A 16,613-nucleotide genomic window follows, 5' to 3' on the forward strand; every position below is an offset into this window, starting at 1 on the left:
TGTTGAATTAGAGTGAATTATTGGATTATATATTGTGAAATTGATATGATTATGAATTATTTGATATAGATGGTAGAATATGATATGGATATGTGACTGGTGCAATGTATATAATGTTGTAAATGAATTATATGATAGAAATATGTAATTGATGTTTTACATAAGGTATTGAAAGTACATGAATCATGTGATTAAAGAGGATCTGTGATAGCCTTGTACTGGATCTGAAATTTTAGAGGGACCTATGAGTCCAATTACAGAGAGGCCTTCGGGTCAAATACAGAGGGACCTATGAGTACAATTACAAAGGGACCTTCGGGTCAAATACAGAGGGACCTATGAGTCCAATTACAGAGAGACCTTCAAGTCATAGATGAATCCCGGGCAGATACCAGGCTTGACTGTTACAGAATAATAAACTGAATAGAGTGACATATGCATATGAATATGAAATGGATTGTTTTTAAATTATGTTATATATTGTTTCTGATTTTATGTATTGATAAAAGAATGTGCTTGATGTTTGTATCATGTGAGATTAAATGTGGAAATTTATATATACTGAGTTGTGGCTTATATAAACCACTAAATTTTTCAGGAATAAGATAACAGTAAAGTTTTGAGTGACGTGGGTCATAGGAACTCCACATGTTATCAGGTTCGGTGGCTGACGCATATTGGCAACCTTCTCTTCCTCATCTTTTTGCATGTAGATAAATGTATAGTATATAGAGTGGTGAAAGGGTTCCACTACTTTACAGGATATTTTGAAATATGTATCGGATAAGTGTTGGTTTGAACTTATATAATATGGGTGTTCTATGAATTAGACAAGTGTATTGATTGCTTTTATGATAAGGAGTTTATTTATTAAAAGTGTATAAGTCAGAGGGGTTGAGGTGTGACAGAAGCCATCCTACAAATACCTCAAAGTGTGGGGGTGTTTGGCAAAGGTGATGGTTCCTCCACCCAAAGAAGTTACAATCGGACCTAAAACGGTTGATTGCATCTTCATTGGATATGCACTTAATAGTAGCGCATATCGATTTATTGTCCACAAGTCTGAAATACCGACTATGACCATGGGAACAACAATTGAGTCAAGAAACGCGGTATTTCTTGAAAATACATTTCCTTGTACAAGGGAGGAAAACGTAGCATCCAATTCTGAGAAAAGAATTGAGGACGAAACCACTAGTTCTAAATCAACGGATGAGGAACCTGAATCGCGCAAGCTTGCAAGGCCCGATCCAAAGGATACAGTACTAAGACGTGGTAGTAGGGTCAGAAGACCAAAAATATTTGGTCCTGACTACATTGCTTTTATGTTAGATGAAGAACCGACATCTATAAAAGTAGCCTTTGCTGGCCCATACGGGCTGCATTGGAAAGAAGCTGTTCAAAGCGAAATTGATTCAATTTTGCTAAACCACACTTGGGTGTTAGTAGATCTACCGGAAGGTGCGAAACCTCTAGGTTGCAAATGGGTACTTAAAAGGAAATTTAAGGCCGATGGAACAGTGGATAAGTATAAAGCCCGACTAGTAGTAAAGGGTTTTAAACAAAAGGAAGGACATGACTTCTTCGATACCTATTCACCTGTAACAAGGATTACATCTATCCGAGTGCTTCTTGCTAAAGACCGTGTTTCTAAATGGTGAACTAGAAGATGAAATCTACATGGAACAACCCGAAGGGTTTGTAGTACCTGGATAAGAGAAAAAGGTATGCAAGCTCGTAAAGTCTCTATATGGATTGAAACAAGTGCCATTGCAATGGCACTTGAAGTTTGATAATGTGATGTTATCAAATGGGTTTAAAATCAACGAGTGCGACAAATGTGTCTACATCAAGAGCACTAATAACGGCCACGTTGTAGTGTGTCTATACGTTGATGATATGTTAATCTTGGGTAGCAACACTCAAGTAATTAACGATACAAAGGCCATGTTAAAGAGAAACTTTGACATGAAAGACATGGGTCTAGCCGATGTAATTCTTGGAATGAAGATTCTAAGAACGTCTGATGGAATCATCTTAACACAATCACATTATGTTGAGAAGATATTGAATAAATTCAAAACCTATGATGGCGCGCCGTTAAGACTCCAATTGAACTCGACGTTTACTTGAGCAAGAACAAAGGCAAGCCCGTTGCACAAGAAGAGTATGCACGGGTCATCGGGTGCATTATGTACTTGACTAATTGCACTCGACCTGACATTGCTTGTGCCGTGAACAAGTTGAGTCGTTACACGAGCAATCCAAGCAAAGAGCATTGGAGAGCTCTTGTGAGGGTTTTGAGATATTTAAAACATACTCAAAATCATGGGCTACACTTCTCGAGATACCCCCGGTACTTGAAGGGTACTGTGATGCAAATTGGATATCCGATAATAGAGACTCACTTTCAACAAGTGGATACGTCTTTACTATTGGGGGTGGTGCTGTATCGTGGAAATCCACAAAACAGACATGTATAGCCCGATCAACCATGGAATCGGAGTTCATTGCCTTAGATAAGGCTAGTGAGGAAGCCGAGTGGCTTAAGAACTTCCTTGAAGATATTCCATGTTGGTCTTAGCCAGTGCCACCGGTGCTGATCCACTGCGATAGCCAAGCAGCTATTGGAAGGGCAAACAATGGCTTCTATAACGGTAAGTCTCGACATATACGTCGACGACACAATACCGTGAGGCACTTGATCACAACTGGCGTGATTACAATTGACTATGTGAAGTCAATAGATAATCTAGCGGATCCGCTAACCAAATGGTTAAACCGTGATCAAATGAATAAGTTGCTAGAGGGAATGGGTTTGAAATCCACAAACTAAAGAATTGTCATAGTAGTAACCCAACCATGATGACTGGAGATCCCAAGAACTTGGTTCAAAGGGACAACTAAGCTATGAGAGTTCATGAGAAACACTCAACTATATCTATTCCATAGAGAGCAATAGAGTGTTGGAAAACTTGCCTAGTGGTGAGGCTAAGTCTATGACTTTTAATGGTTCTTAAGGATCTCAAAGAGATGGAGTTTTTCAAAAAGACTAAGTATGGCAAGGTACTTGACTAAGAATCACCTATGTAAGTGCGAAGTGTGGTCGCTTCATAAAACGCACTTATGAATCCAAAGTGGTGTCCAAGACCGCAATGGACACAAAACGTGAGAACGGGTGAGGTTGAGGTGTTTAAACGTTAACACCATTGTCTCGGTGCACACCGTGGGGGATTAGTTCAAAGCATCGCGCTACTAAGCCGCCTGTGTATTCGACGGTGTTGACTATTTAGGGTTCAAAGCCAAAACCTACCTATCCTTATGCTTATATACCTCGTGAGGGTTGAGCTTGTGTCTGCATGCATATACATTTGGCTATTTCCACTCATGTGGGGGATTGTTGGAATCTTGATTTAAGATGTCCGGTCAATGAAGTTTGACCAATAATAAATGTGACGAGACATTTAATTTTGGAGAATTAAATGATATAGCGTCGATCTACGTTCCGCGTAGATGACCGTAGTATATTCACTTTCTCAAATCCGATTCTCGGTGAGTGAGAAATAGTGGATTAAAGTTGGTCACATTGTAGCTTTTGATAAAGCTAGGAGTTGAAAGTGTAGGAAGTAATTAACTAGTGTTAATTATCCCACATAAGAGATGAGACACATCTTTAAATGTGTATTTATTAAGTGACTAATTACACTTAGTAATTATCGTGGACTAAGATGGGTGAAAGAGCCCACGCGCGCGCCGAGCCGAGCCGCACCTGCGCTCGCGCCCGTGGTCTTGGTCTTGGACTTGGATCTTGGATCTTGCCAATTGGTCTTTGGGTGGTCTTTGGGCTTGGTTTTTGGGCTTGTCCCTGGATCCAGACTTAATGTTTTGGACCACCTAAGTTTTGGGCAGCAGCCTGATCAACTTGACATGCTGCGCCTTGATCAGCAGTTTGATCAACTCGGCCTGCTGCGCCTTGAGCGATGGCTTCAGTAGCCTGATCAACTCGACCTGCTGCGCCTTGAGCGATGGCTTGATCAGCGTCTTAATCAAGTCGAAGTCCACATGTGACGGTTGAACTAGGGCGTGTACAACGTCTAGATTCAAAGTCGACCGCTCCAGCTTTCAAACTCGTAACGGCCGGCGGTTACAGCCCCGCCATAATGAGCCATGATGACAGCCATCAAGGCTGAGTTGACCCCGCAGTGGACCAAGCCTATAAATAGGCTAGTCATTTCTTGCATTAGGATACAGAAAAAACCATACACACAAGCACCATACTCTCTGCATACTCTTTCTTTCCGAAGCTCTGCCATCTCCTCCATCCAGTTCGCCGGAGCTCTGTTGATTTCGGTGCTGCTTCACTAGAGACGTAGCCGTTTTATCTTTGGAGACGACACGCCAAACCGAGAGCACTACCGGGGCGTATCTCGTCTTGCGGAAAGAGGCCTCCTCGACTCGGCTAAGTTCATTTCCAGTTTACAGTTTAGATTTCATTGTAATTTTCAGTTTTAGTTCTTTCTTCTTGGGTTGTATTACGCCCGATTTTGGGTATCTCTTGTAATTCCAATCACCAGAAACCATTATCCCCAACACTGTTTTCTGCCTGTTACTTATGTTTTTGCATTTTGAGATTTAGTGTCGCGTCTGATTGTTTTTTTGTTATGTTGCGATTTGCCTCTTAATTTCAAGGCATGTTTATTGACGATTTTATGCTGACAAGAGAATGATGCATGTACCTGAATTTTAAGAGGACAAAATCATGATGAAGCCTTGGCTCATATCTACTATTCCCGTTTCAACAAAATGCCGTTATGCATTCGAAAGGAGTTTTAACTTTTGAATTCTCTGTTGGTGTGGATACTTAATGAATTTCCAAAGAGGTTAGGGACTGAATTGCAAAATGAGAGCACAAGTTTAACGGTTAGTTCCTAACGGTTATTTCAGTTGAGAAGAGCGGTTGAGCTACGTTTAGACCATCCACAATGCCGCCCAGCCGACCGCCCAGCCGAGCGCCAGCGCTGGGCGGTTCGCTGGGCGGTCTATTGCAGTCGCCCAGCGGGCGATTGGAGAGAGAAACCGCGCAGCGCTGGGCGATCCGCTCGGCTCTATTGCAGCGCCCGGATCGCCCAGCGCACCGCCTAGCGCGAAATTTTAATTTTTTTTTCGAAACACTATATATACGCGCTTTGCTCGTCATTTTCATTCGCACCACTTGTTTTAACGAGTACTCTCTCTATCTTAATTTCTGTACAAGAGCAACAACGCGAAATGAGTAACGATGGTGGTGGTAGTGGTGGTAGCGGAGGGGATGCTGAGGAGTACGAACGTCGAATGGCCGAAGCGTTGGACGCCTATACGACCAACGCGATAAACCAATGGATGGAAAGGGCCTTGCAGCCGGCGATACCTCGACCTCCCCCAGTGGTCCACCGCCGCAGTGTGATTGATCGGGATCACGTAGCTGCACATCATCGCCTATACGAAGACTACTTCGCACAGGAGCCTCGGTTCAACGCCAACCTTTTCAGGCGTCGTTTTAGGATGAGCAGGGACCTGTTTATGCGTATTGTCAACGCATTGGAGTCTCGATATATGTATTTCCGCTTCAGGCACGATGCGGCTGGCAGACCCGGCCACACACCTATTCAAAAGTGCACTGCGGCAATCCGGCAGTTGGCCTACGGAGGCGCGGCAGACATGTGGGACGAGTATCTCCACATCGGTGAGACGACTGCCCTGCAATGTCTGAAGAATTTCTGTCTGGGAGTGATAGAAGTATTCGGTGATCAGTATCTCCGAACGCCTACCCCCGAAGACTGCCAAGATCTGTTGCGGATGCACGGGAGTCAGCATGGGTTCCCGGGTATGTTAGGCAGCATAGATTGTATGCATTGGGAGTGAAAGAACTGTCCCGCAGCCTGGAAGGGGTTCTACACGTCCGGCTACAAGGGAAAGAATCCCACGATGATCCTGGAGGCCGTAGCTGATTACCGGCTTTGGATTTGACACGCGTATTTTGGGATAGCTGGTTCGAACAACGACCTCAACGTCCTCAACTCGTCGCCACTTTTCAACGAGCAGTGCCAGGGCGTCGGTCCGGCCATCAGTTTTGTCGCCAACGGCAACCAACATGATATGGGCTACTACTTGGCGGATGGGATATACCCTAGGTGGCCCGCCTTTGTGAAGACGATCCGATGCCCAGGAGATGAGAAGAAGGCCTACTTTGCGGCACGGCAGGAGTCGGCGCGCAAGGACGTGTAGCGCGCATTTGGTGTGCTCCAGTCTCGATGGGCGGCAATTAAGGGTCCAACGCGTTTGTGGAATGTCCAATGCATTGCTGATATAATGTACGCTTGTATTATCATGCACAACATGATTGTCGAAGATGAAAGTGGCGAACTGACCAATTGGGTCAACGACGATAATGAAGCCGGTCCAAGCCACGGCGTGGCCGCCCCCAACGTACGGAGTGGGGGGTACCTCACGATGAAGCCGGCCTCCTACAAGCACATGCCGACATGCGCCAAACGACGGCTCATATTCGACTCCAAAAGGATTTAATTGAAGAGTTATGGGCGCGGAGGATTGACCGCCGTTAGTTTTTTTTAATTATGTAATTTTTTTTAATTAATGTACTTTTTAAATTTTATTAATATTAGTGAATTTTCTTGTTTATGTGTCGTAAATTTAATTCCGTATATTGTTAATTATTTCATTTTGTATATATTTGTTAATAGTGATGTGGATAGTATGTGGCTAGGCTATGGCTGAGCTATTGCTGGGTTATTTGCTTGTTTTGATGATGTGGCAGGAGGATTTTTAGTGCTGATGATGTGGCAGTGGCTAGGCTATGGCTGGGCTATTGCTGGGCTATTCCTATTGTGGATGGTCTTAAAAAAGTAGTTTGAGCTGAAGATTGAGAGCTCAATAACTGAATCAATACATTGGGTGAATTGAACACTATCTTAGTGAGGAATTAGAGAGGATCATCTGTGTTTCTTGATCCAAGTTCACGAGAGGGTGAGCATATTAATTCCTGAGTGTATTTTCATCTTTGAGTGATTGATTGATCGTTGTGTGATTGTAATTCAGTAGTGTGGAATAAAAGAGATTTGTGATTCTCCCGTGGACGTAGGTTCGATTGAGCTAAACCACGTAACCCCTGTGTCTCCGATTCTTTTACTTTGTTTTACTGCCTAGTTTGTGTTCGACAGATTGCTTGTGAGAAAGTGTTCTTCATCAACCATTCTTTCGATCATTTCCAACATTCTCAGTGATAAACTTTATGTGTAATTTAATGATTGAAGATTTCTTACTCCTTATTTTGATCTGATTTTCCATTTTGTTGTTGCAGTATCTCATAAGCAATTTTAGTGACTTTCAACTGCCATGTCTTGGAAGTTTCTTTCTTCACGAGAGTGTATTCTTTTTGTCGGGACTTCCATTTATATTCTTGGAAAGGGCAGGATGGCTGAACCAGTACAAAATTCAGGTTTAATCTAGAACTTCATAGTTGAAGTTGTTATGTGAACAATCAACAATGATTGTCTTTCAATCATATCCAATGATACAAAATCCAATTCAGATAACTTTATGTCTGTAGATCTTAGAACAAATTTGAGTTTTGCCTATCTTTTCATACAAGCAGTGCTGCAAATAAGATGAATGATTTGACAAGCATCTCAATCACCGACCTAAGTGTTTTATGTGAGCATTTTGCTACTTTGTGTACTATTGTTTTTTGGACCTTGAGAACTGGGAATTTTGGAGTAAAGATCTTCCGAGAACATTTAAGTATCCTCTGTTCACTCAAAAACATGGTGGAAAAGAATATAGGTTTTCGACCATCAGTTTTAGTAAAAGACTTCCCATTGGCAATTAGGTAGGCTAGGCTTAGCCGATGACCAGATAAATTGTTTGTCATTATTCTTTGTTATTGCAACGTTATCAAATATAGTACTTATTTTACTATGTGGTTTCTGCCATGTTAACTGTAAAAGTTTCAGAAATTTTATGGTGAGAGGGTAAAAAGGAACACTAATAGCATTAGCAAAGTGTTAGTAATTTCATCACATCTTTTAGTTATTGTTGGTCCTTTTTCGTAGTAGTAGTTCATAATAGTTTACTTTTTCTAATTATTGCCATCATAAAACCTAACTTAGCACAAGAATAAAATTTAAGAGCAAAGAGCTAAACATTGTAATATAGCTGAGAAGGGGAAGGGGTGGAGTAGGAGAAGAGGTGATGCAGATTTGTAATTGCAGATACTTGTCAAGCATCCAAAATGTGCTTCCTGTTTTGACCTTTTTGCTTGTCTTACCTTATCACATGAAATATGTGATGCTTCTGCTGTTCGTGCAGACTAAAAGCAACACAGTTGATGCTCAAGAGAAATGCATCAGTAGGCTATTGCTCTATCATATCCCGTCTTCAGATTTATGGGCATGCGAAGTACCCTTCCGTTGCCATCCTGGTATACTCAGGTTGTTTATACTATAATGCTTGAGTTGGGTGGACTGAGAGTCTTTACTTAATATGATAATCTCTCTCTGAAATAGCATGACTTGAGCCTCCGGTGAACAACAATTTGTTTCTCTTGAGATGCTATTCTTTTTTTGCCAGATTCACTGTTTGCTGATATCTTGTTAACGAATTAAACGAAATGGTTAATGGTGCATTTGTATTATTGGTTCTTTCAGAAGTTATACTGATATAAACAGGAAAAGACAAGTATAATCTAATTTACAGTTGGTTTGTAATTCAAAATATTGAACAATTTGGATTGAATCCACCCAAACATAGTTTTACATCACGAAGGGTTTTAAATTTTTAGTGCCTGAAGAATTAGAATGTGGTTCAGTTGATATATAGTAGTTGAGGTAGTGGGATAGGCATAAACTGTTTCCCATATATGGAGATATGAAAAGAACTCTAAAGTACTAAAGAAAAGAAGGTCGCAATAGGTTGCCTTTCTTGCTGTTTACTCAGATTGCATGCTTCTGCAGGAAAGTAATCTCAACTCAGATTCTATTCTACTTCATCCTGGAAGATTTTGTGTTCTACTGGGGTCACAGGATTTTACATACAAAATGGCTTTACAAGCATGTCCACAGTGTCCATCATGAGTGAGTTAACATATAAATGTGCATAATAACTAAATTCATTTCACTGGCTGTAGAAGCATCACATTTTTATACCAGAAACATTTATCAATATATGCGTGATGCCTATGCAGATACGCAACACCATTTGGATTGACTTCTGAATATGCTCACCCTGCTGAGATTTTATTTCTTGGATTTGCTACAATACTTGGTCCTCATTTAATAACACTGTGGTTATGGATGGTTCTTAGAGTGCTTGAAACCGTGGAGGCACATTGTGGATACCATTTCCCATGGAGCCTCTCAAACTATTTGCCTTTATATGGCGGGTGTGTCCTTTCTCTTTTGAGCCCTACAAGAATCTTCTTTATTTTTCTCGTGTTAAGTTCATAATTCCCTTTCTTGATTCCAGTGCTGATTTTCACCGACTGCTATACACAAAGAGTGGCAACTACTCATCAACTTTTGTCTACATGGACTGGTGAATTTTCTGATTCTCTGTTTTCTTATGATCACTCTCTGTATACCTTAGCATGGTTTGGGATTTGCCAAACTTTTAGGAAATTGTAAATTTTTGTGGCTTTTAATATTACTCTTATTCTTGTTGTATCATTCACTAATCCAAATATGCATTTTCATATCTTGCTTTACTATATAACGAGTCAAAGTATTTGAATCCAAAAATTGCTTCCAGCAGTGCCATTCTATGACCCTGTGACTTCTAACTTACAACTTTGCAGGATATTCGGCACTGACACAGGTTATAGAAAACTGAAGGCATTGAAAAGTGAAGGAGAAGAGATGTCTATGAAGGACATGTAATATCGGATCTTTGTTGGCTGCATTGCATCATAACATGATAGATTACAGTCTTGGAGCATCATATTCAATCGTGTGGATATGGTTCCAGTGCATCTTGGCTGCAGTTTTTTTTCCTTCGCTTTTTAGATCAACAATTTATGGTGTGGTTGTTATGGATTTTATGTCCTGCATATAACCCACAAGAATGCAATTCCACCATCATTTTGACTGAATATTCATTTCGATTCATGTAAATACCAGGGTCACAATTGAATGACATACAGTTTCTTTAACAAAAGCCATTTACAGACATCCCACCATCAATATCTGCCCGGTGACGAGTGGAGTTGTGTCATAAACTTCTCCCAAGTAATCTTTGTTGCTCAGAACCTAGAGTGGGGACAAGGAACGAGCGATACTGAAACACCGGAAGAGAAGGAAATGGGAAACAAAACCTACTTGCTCCAGTCCACCATGGATGTCTTCAATGTACCATGGCGCTACTGCTCATTAGATAAGTAGTAATGTTTGAGCCATTATTACTGTAGCATACATGTTCTTCAATGATACAAAACCATGAGTGTTCATGCACCCAAGGCTTTCACTAGTTGGCATATGTACCCAAAGATGGTTCCCATGACCAGTGGGATTCCTTCAACCATAGGTTTATGCAGAAACTGATCCACCAGAGCGGATACATGAGAAATCCATCTCCAATTCCACGGTCGGTCTGATCAAATTATATTTGCATAAAAGATAGACATGAAGAACATAGATGGAGTGATGATTGACTTACAAGACCTAGAAGGAAAAAATGCAAAAGAAGAAAACATCCATTTTACAAATTCTATCATTCACTAGCATTATTTCCCTTTGCCCCCATCTAAATGTAAAGTGTGTAAGAAAAATTAAAAAAAGTTCAAGCACTGTATTACAGCACTTTTAAAAAATCTAGACACTAATAATATAAATATCCCTAAAATTTGTCTAGCTTAGGTCCATTGTATATTACTACAAATGAGAGACGCCATCGTTATCATATGCATTTATTTATGGTGAGATTTCCAGCTTCCAGTAAACAAGGCCATCATCTTATCTATTATTTATTTCAATTTACTAAGATAACTAAATAATAGACTCGCATTGCATTGAAATATTACTAGTATTTGTTTTCTTTTATTTTGGAAAATTGGAGAAGATATAGGACGCCACGTGGAATTGAGCATAAAAACGGATGCAAACCTATTTATATTCCACTCTCTATTCTCCCTTTCTGTTCCGTCTGATGCTCCTCCCCTCCCCACTTTCTCTCTCATCGCCGGCGATCTTCCCTTCTCTCTCTTAATTTCCTTCAATTCTAACCTCACTCCATTCAATTCACTCTCGATTCGGACCTTCTTCTTTCGCGTTCCTCGATTTCTAGATTTTTCCGAACAAATGGCGACCACCGGCACCAGCAATATCTACATCCACGTCATCGAGGACGTCATCAACAAGGTCCGAGATGAGTTCGTCACCGATGGAGGTCCCGGAGATGACGTCCTTGCTGAGCTCCAAGGAGTAATTTTTTCTTCCGCTCTCTTTTAAATGATGAGATGTTGGATTGTTTTACTTCTCTTTAGGGTTTAGTGATGGAATTTTTTGTGATATGTGTGGATTTAGGAGTGTGTTGGGATTTATTTCATTGAAGGCTGATTATGTAGTTTCGGGGTTTTGAAATTGTTGGATCTGGGGTTGGAATAGTATCGTTGATTGTTTTTTTTTGGTCGAATTTCGCAGATATGGGAACTGAAAATGATGCACGCTGGCGCTATTTTGGGTCCGATAGATAGGTCAGCGAAGCAGAAAGCAGCAGGAGGTCCGGTGACGCCTAATCCCGTGCATGATCTTAACGTACCTTATGAAGGCACTGAGGAGTATGAAACTCCCACTGCTGATATGCTCTTTCCTCCGGTGAGTGCTTGGTATCAAAATGATCATATTATGCCTTGATTTTTTACTGTTGATGTTTTTGCTTGGGGCTTCCAGACCCCATTACAAACACCTATGCAGACGCCATTGCCGGGGATGGCCCAGACACCATTGCCTGGAACAGCTCAGACTCCCCTTCCTGGAACAGCTCAAACTCCTCTTCCTGGAAATGACAACAGTCCGTACTACAGCATTCCTACAGGTGGAACCCCGATAACCCCCACTGAATACTCCTCTAATAATGACAATGGGGGTGAAGGTCAGATGAGAACTGGAGGTGGAAGGCCTAGCCAATATATGGTATCGTTATACTGAACCTTCTTTTCTGGTGGTGGGTGTGTCTGTCACTTTTGGCTGACAATCTTGTTTTCTGCAGCCTCATTTGCTTACCCCTTTTAATTTTATGTTGAGAATGTTTCTGATTCTTTTTTCATACTTTAAATAAGTTTGCAAGCAATTTCTGCGCCATCTTTACCTTTTGGTGGTAGGTACTAGGTAGTTCAACTGAAATCTATATTTTACTCTTGCAGCAACCACCTTCATCTTGGTTGAGTCAAAGGCCTCCTCTTGATGTGAATGTTGGTGAGTGTGATGGGTGAAGATTTATAACAATGCATTGTTTCTGCCCTAAGTAACTATGTAGCTGTAGTTGGTGGCAGTATATTAAATGACTTTATAAATTGGTGGAAGGCAGTGTAATCTTCACTAGTTTCATATTGTCTTTTATTGTAGCTTATGTGGAAGGTCGGGAGGAGGGTGACAAGGGAGCGCCCAATCATCCACCAACTCAGGTTGTTGTCATTTGGAGTTCATCTTTATTTCAAGCTTGTAATGAGTGTAGCCCGATCAGTTGTAAACAGATACTATAATGCTCTATAATATGAAAAAACTAACCATGTACAAACATTTCACCTATGCAAATTGTATTGTCCTATTTCCTTGCTAGAAGTTCGACAAACAATCTCTTTTTTGTAAAGGCTATAGTGGAATTTTCTCTCTGAAGTATTCTTATATCTCATCTAATTGTTTGGTTTAGCATTACTTTTAAAGATAGTACTGTATAAATACCCATTGTTTTGACTTCTTTTATTAGTCAACTACATGCAAATTCTAATTAGAATTTAGACAGCAGACATCAAAAGTAAATCACCTTCATAGTGGGATAATAAATGTCATGTGGTGGTGTTTTATTTAGTTCGTGTACCAGTAATCCCAGGGAGCGTGCTTATGTCCTTCTTCGATAGGTTACCCATTCCCTGGTGATTAAATATGTGCTGCTCTATCGTATCTTGCTAGACACCCATAATTTAGTTACAGTGACTAGATAGGGAGTTCATTGCATTTTAAGTGCATGTGTGAGGAACATAAACTCAGATGTTGGAAACTGTTCGCCCCATTGACAATTGAACTCGTTTCTTCCAAGTTTGTAGGACATGACATTAATCCAGACAAGTGATGTCATGAAAATACCAAGTTACTGTTTTCCCTTGATAGTATTATGTCAACTATTATCCCACATATTTTGCAGCAACGACGATCTGCAAATTAACTAATTCAGCTGTTACCCACCTCTTTCTGGTATTCTGTTTGAAGATTTTGATTGTGTATATCCCCGAAACTGGGAGCAAGTTTATCCTGTGCATGCTGATTTTATAAATTCCCACCACCACTCTTGATCTGTTTATATAAAACCAATGATGTAAATTGTTACTCCCTCCGCCCCAACTAAGTTGAGACAAAACTTTTGGGCACGGAGATTAAGAAATTGTGTTGAAAAGTAGGAGAAATGAATAAAGTAGGAAATATATAGAGAGAGTAAAGTAGATGATGAAATAAAGTAATAGTGATTGGATGTTTTGTTTTTTGTCAAAAAAGGAAATGACTCAACTTAGTTGGGACATCCCAAAAAGAAATACGACTCAACTTAGTTGGGACGGAGGGAGTATTTCATTTCATTCAGTAAAGGATATAATATTGAAGAACTCAATGCAGGATTTTTTCTTGATGCCTTCTGGAAAACGAAAACGTGAGGACATTCCTCCACAATATCATTCTGGTGGATATGTCCCCCAACAGGATGGAGCTGGAGATGTTTTATCTGAGGTGTTAAAGGTGAAGTTTTGATTCTAAGCCACATACTAGCAACGATAATGTTGCCTCTAAGTTTTCACAGAGATTAATCCAGCCTCCAGGAAGTGATTGATAGAATGCATGGTTCCTGATTCCTGAATAAACCGCTATTTTGGTCTTATTATTTCAAATCGTTATTTGAGAAGTAGAAGATTGTTAATACAAGCCATTCTGGATTAATGAGGCTGTCTAAATTCATCCTTTTTATACAAGTGCGTTCTCATGCACAGTGTATATTTTTATACACAGGAAGTTATCTATGGTAGACCTTATGAATACATAGAAATAATCAATAGACATTATAACCCTGGAAAATTGGGATCTGATTTTGATATGTGATGATTTCCTTGCCTTTGCTGTGCTAACCTTTTTATTAGACTGTTAGGCATTTTGATCTTGTAGAACATTTTTTTTCCTCTATTTGAAACTGTCACTTCATACTTTTGGCAGGTGGGTCCAGGGAGCATTGCACAAATACCTGTTCAAGAAGGATCACTGTCTTGTAGGATTCCTCAGTTGGATGGACCCATACCGGATCCATACGATGATGCGCTTTCTACTCCCAATGTGAGTTTACCTCTGTGTGAGTCTTATTGGTTGTAGCATTTGATCTAGCCTGCATTTAAATTCGGTGAATCTCTTTAGATGGTGATAGCCACCCAATGTTATCAAATAGCGGATATGGCGGCACCATGGCACTGCCATAGCACCGGCATATCCACCATTTGACAACATTGCGTGTGTACCCCATATAGGAATGGGGCATTATGCAAGAAACATGGAGCTTAGAGTTGTATTTTATGCTTTATTAATTGTTTTAAGAGTTTTAGATGTTATATTTTTATTATTTTCTAATTTTTGAATTATATAAAAATACATAAGTATTATTTTATTTATTTAATTATTGACCGCCATATCCCGCCATATCCCTGAGGCGGTTCTTAGGCGAACCGCCATAAGCCGCCATGCGATATTGTAAACATTGTAGCCACCTGCATGTAGACATCCTTTGTTTTGCTCCTATGCAATTTTCTAAAGGGCTATTGCCATGGGGTGGGGGGTTTGACATCTGTTGTAAGGACTTCATATAACCGGTTTTTGGGCCTCTCTGATTCCAGAACCAGTTGCTTGATGCTGCAAGACTTTGTATTTATCTTTGTTGACATTTTCTTACTATGTGTCAATGTGATTTGCTGTAAATGGAGGTTTCAGTCTTTTCCCAAACTCTTTTCTAACTATGGAAGCACACTTCGGTGATCTAATAGATAGCAACATACTAACATGTCAGGATATCTCTTGTAGTTGTCTGAGAGTTGATTCTCACTATGGTCTTCTAGAAAAGTAAAGTTTGCACGACTATCTTTCTGTCAGAAAATAGGATTACTTCTTCTTAGAAACTACTCCTGTAAATTTATGGGTTAAACATGCCCAATGGAATTCATTCCATTTGTATCACTTATAGTCTTATACCCTTTACATATTTTAAATTGATTATTACTCTTCTCTTCAAATGTATGTTTTTCTATACTAACTTGGTTCCTTGCGTGTCTCTTAAAAGATGTACAATTATCAAGGAGTCATCAATGAAGACTACAACATAGTGAACACGCCTATGCCCAATGGTATGTTTTTACCTAAATTTAGTGCCTCCCCCACATGTCAGAACTGTTAATGACCATTTTTAATATGAAACCATCCGCATTTCTAGATACGCAAGCAGCAACTCCTGCTCCCATTCCAAATGAACCTGTCGATGACGATGATGATGAACCCTTAAATGAAGACGACGATGATGAGTTGGACGATCTGGAACAGGGGGAGGATGTGAACACAGCACATCTAGTTCTAGCTCAGTTCGACAAGGTACAGAGCCTGCAAAATCATATTGTTTACTCTGGGTTTTTCTTCAATGACAGTTATCTCATCCTTAAGATATGCTTGTATGATATACAGGTGACGAGAACCAAGAGCAGGTGGAAGTGCACACTGAAGGATGGCATTATGCGCGTAAATAACAAAGACATTCTGTTCAACAAGGTTAGGATTCCTTTTCATTTTTCGTGGATGCTCGCTCCTCTTACGTGCTCTTTATTTGTCTGAGTGGTTTGGGTATTGGGCTTTCACCAGGCGACGGGAGAATTCGACTTCTGATTTCGTTGGAGAGAACAAGATTGATTATTCACATTGTACTTGGTCTCTTGTACGGAACGCAAATTAGTGAGAGGAAATGTTTCGATGGTCACAATGTACAGAGAAGGGAGATTTTGGCTCCAACTACGAGTTTATAACTTTAAAAGGATCGTTGTATAATTTAATTTTTGTGTACTCGGATATAGTATGTTATTGCGGGGTGTTTTAAAATGCTAACTTTTCTTAAATTGATAACTCATCGACGTAATGTATTAAAAATGTCAGCACGATCACATTAAAATATTAAAACATATTTGTGTTGACATTTTAATAAACCGTGTTGACAGTTAAATATTAATGTCAATACAATGTATTAAAATTTCAACTTAATTTTATGTTTACATTTCAGTATCATCGTGTAAAAATATGTGTTGACATTTTAATAAATTGTGTTGACATTTAAATATTAGTGTC

The 16,613-nt window shown here is 40.0% G+C and overlaps 1 protein-coding gene and 1 pseudogene across 1 annotated transcript; both read left to right on the forward strand.

Annotated features, from left to right (window-relative positions):
* Positions 1-7,503: 7,503 nt before the first annotated feature.
* LOC121787838 lies at positions 7,504-10,618 on the forward strand (annotated as a pseudogene).
* Positions 10,619-11,157: 539 nt separating this feature from the next.
* LOC121787831 (transcription initiation factor IIA large subunit-like) lies at positions 11,158-16,324 on the forward strand. Its single transcript, XM_042186674.1, has 11 exons — positions 11,158-11,468; positions 11,688-11,861; positions 11,937-12,179; positions 12,410-12,461; positions 12,612-12,670; positions 13,872-13,991; positions 14,460-14,576; positions 15,568-15,631; positions 15,718-15,872; positions 15,963-16,046; positions 16,137-16,324. Exons 1-11 carry the CDS (start codon positions 11,346-11,348, stop codon positions 16,158-16,160), a joined length of 1,215 nt encoding a protein of 404 aa, XP_042042608.1. The 5' UTR covers positions 11,158-11,345; the 3' UTR covers positions 16,161-16,324.
* Positions 16,325-16,613: the final 289 nt, after the last annotated feature.

Source organism: Salvia splendens, chromosome 2, assembly GCF_004379255.2.
Source record: "Salvia splendens isolate huo1 chromosome 2, SspV2, whole genome shotgun sequence".
Classification (NCBI taxonomy): domain Eukaryota; kingdom Viridiplantae; phylum Streptophyta; class Magnoliopsida; order Lamiales; family Lamiaceae; genus Salvia; species Salvia splendens.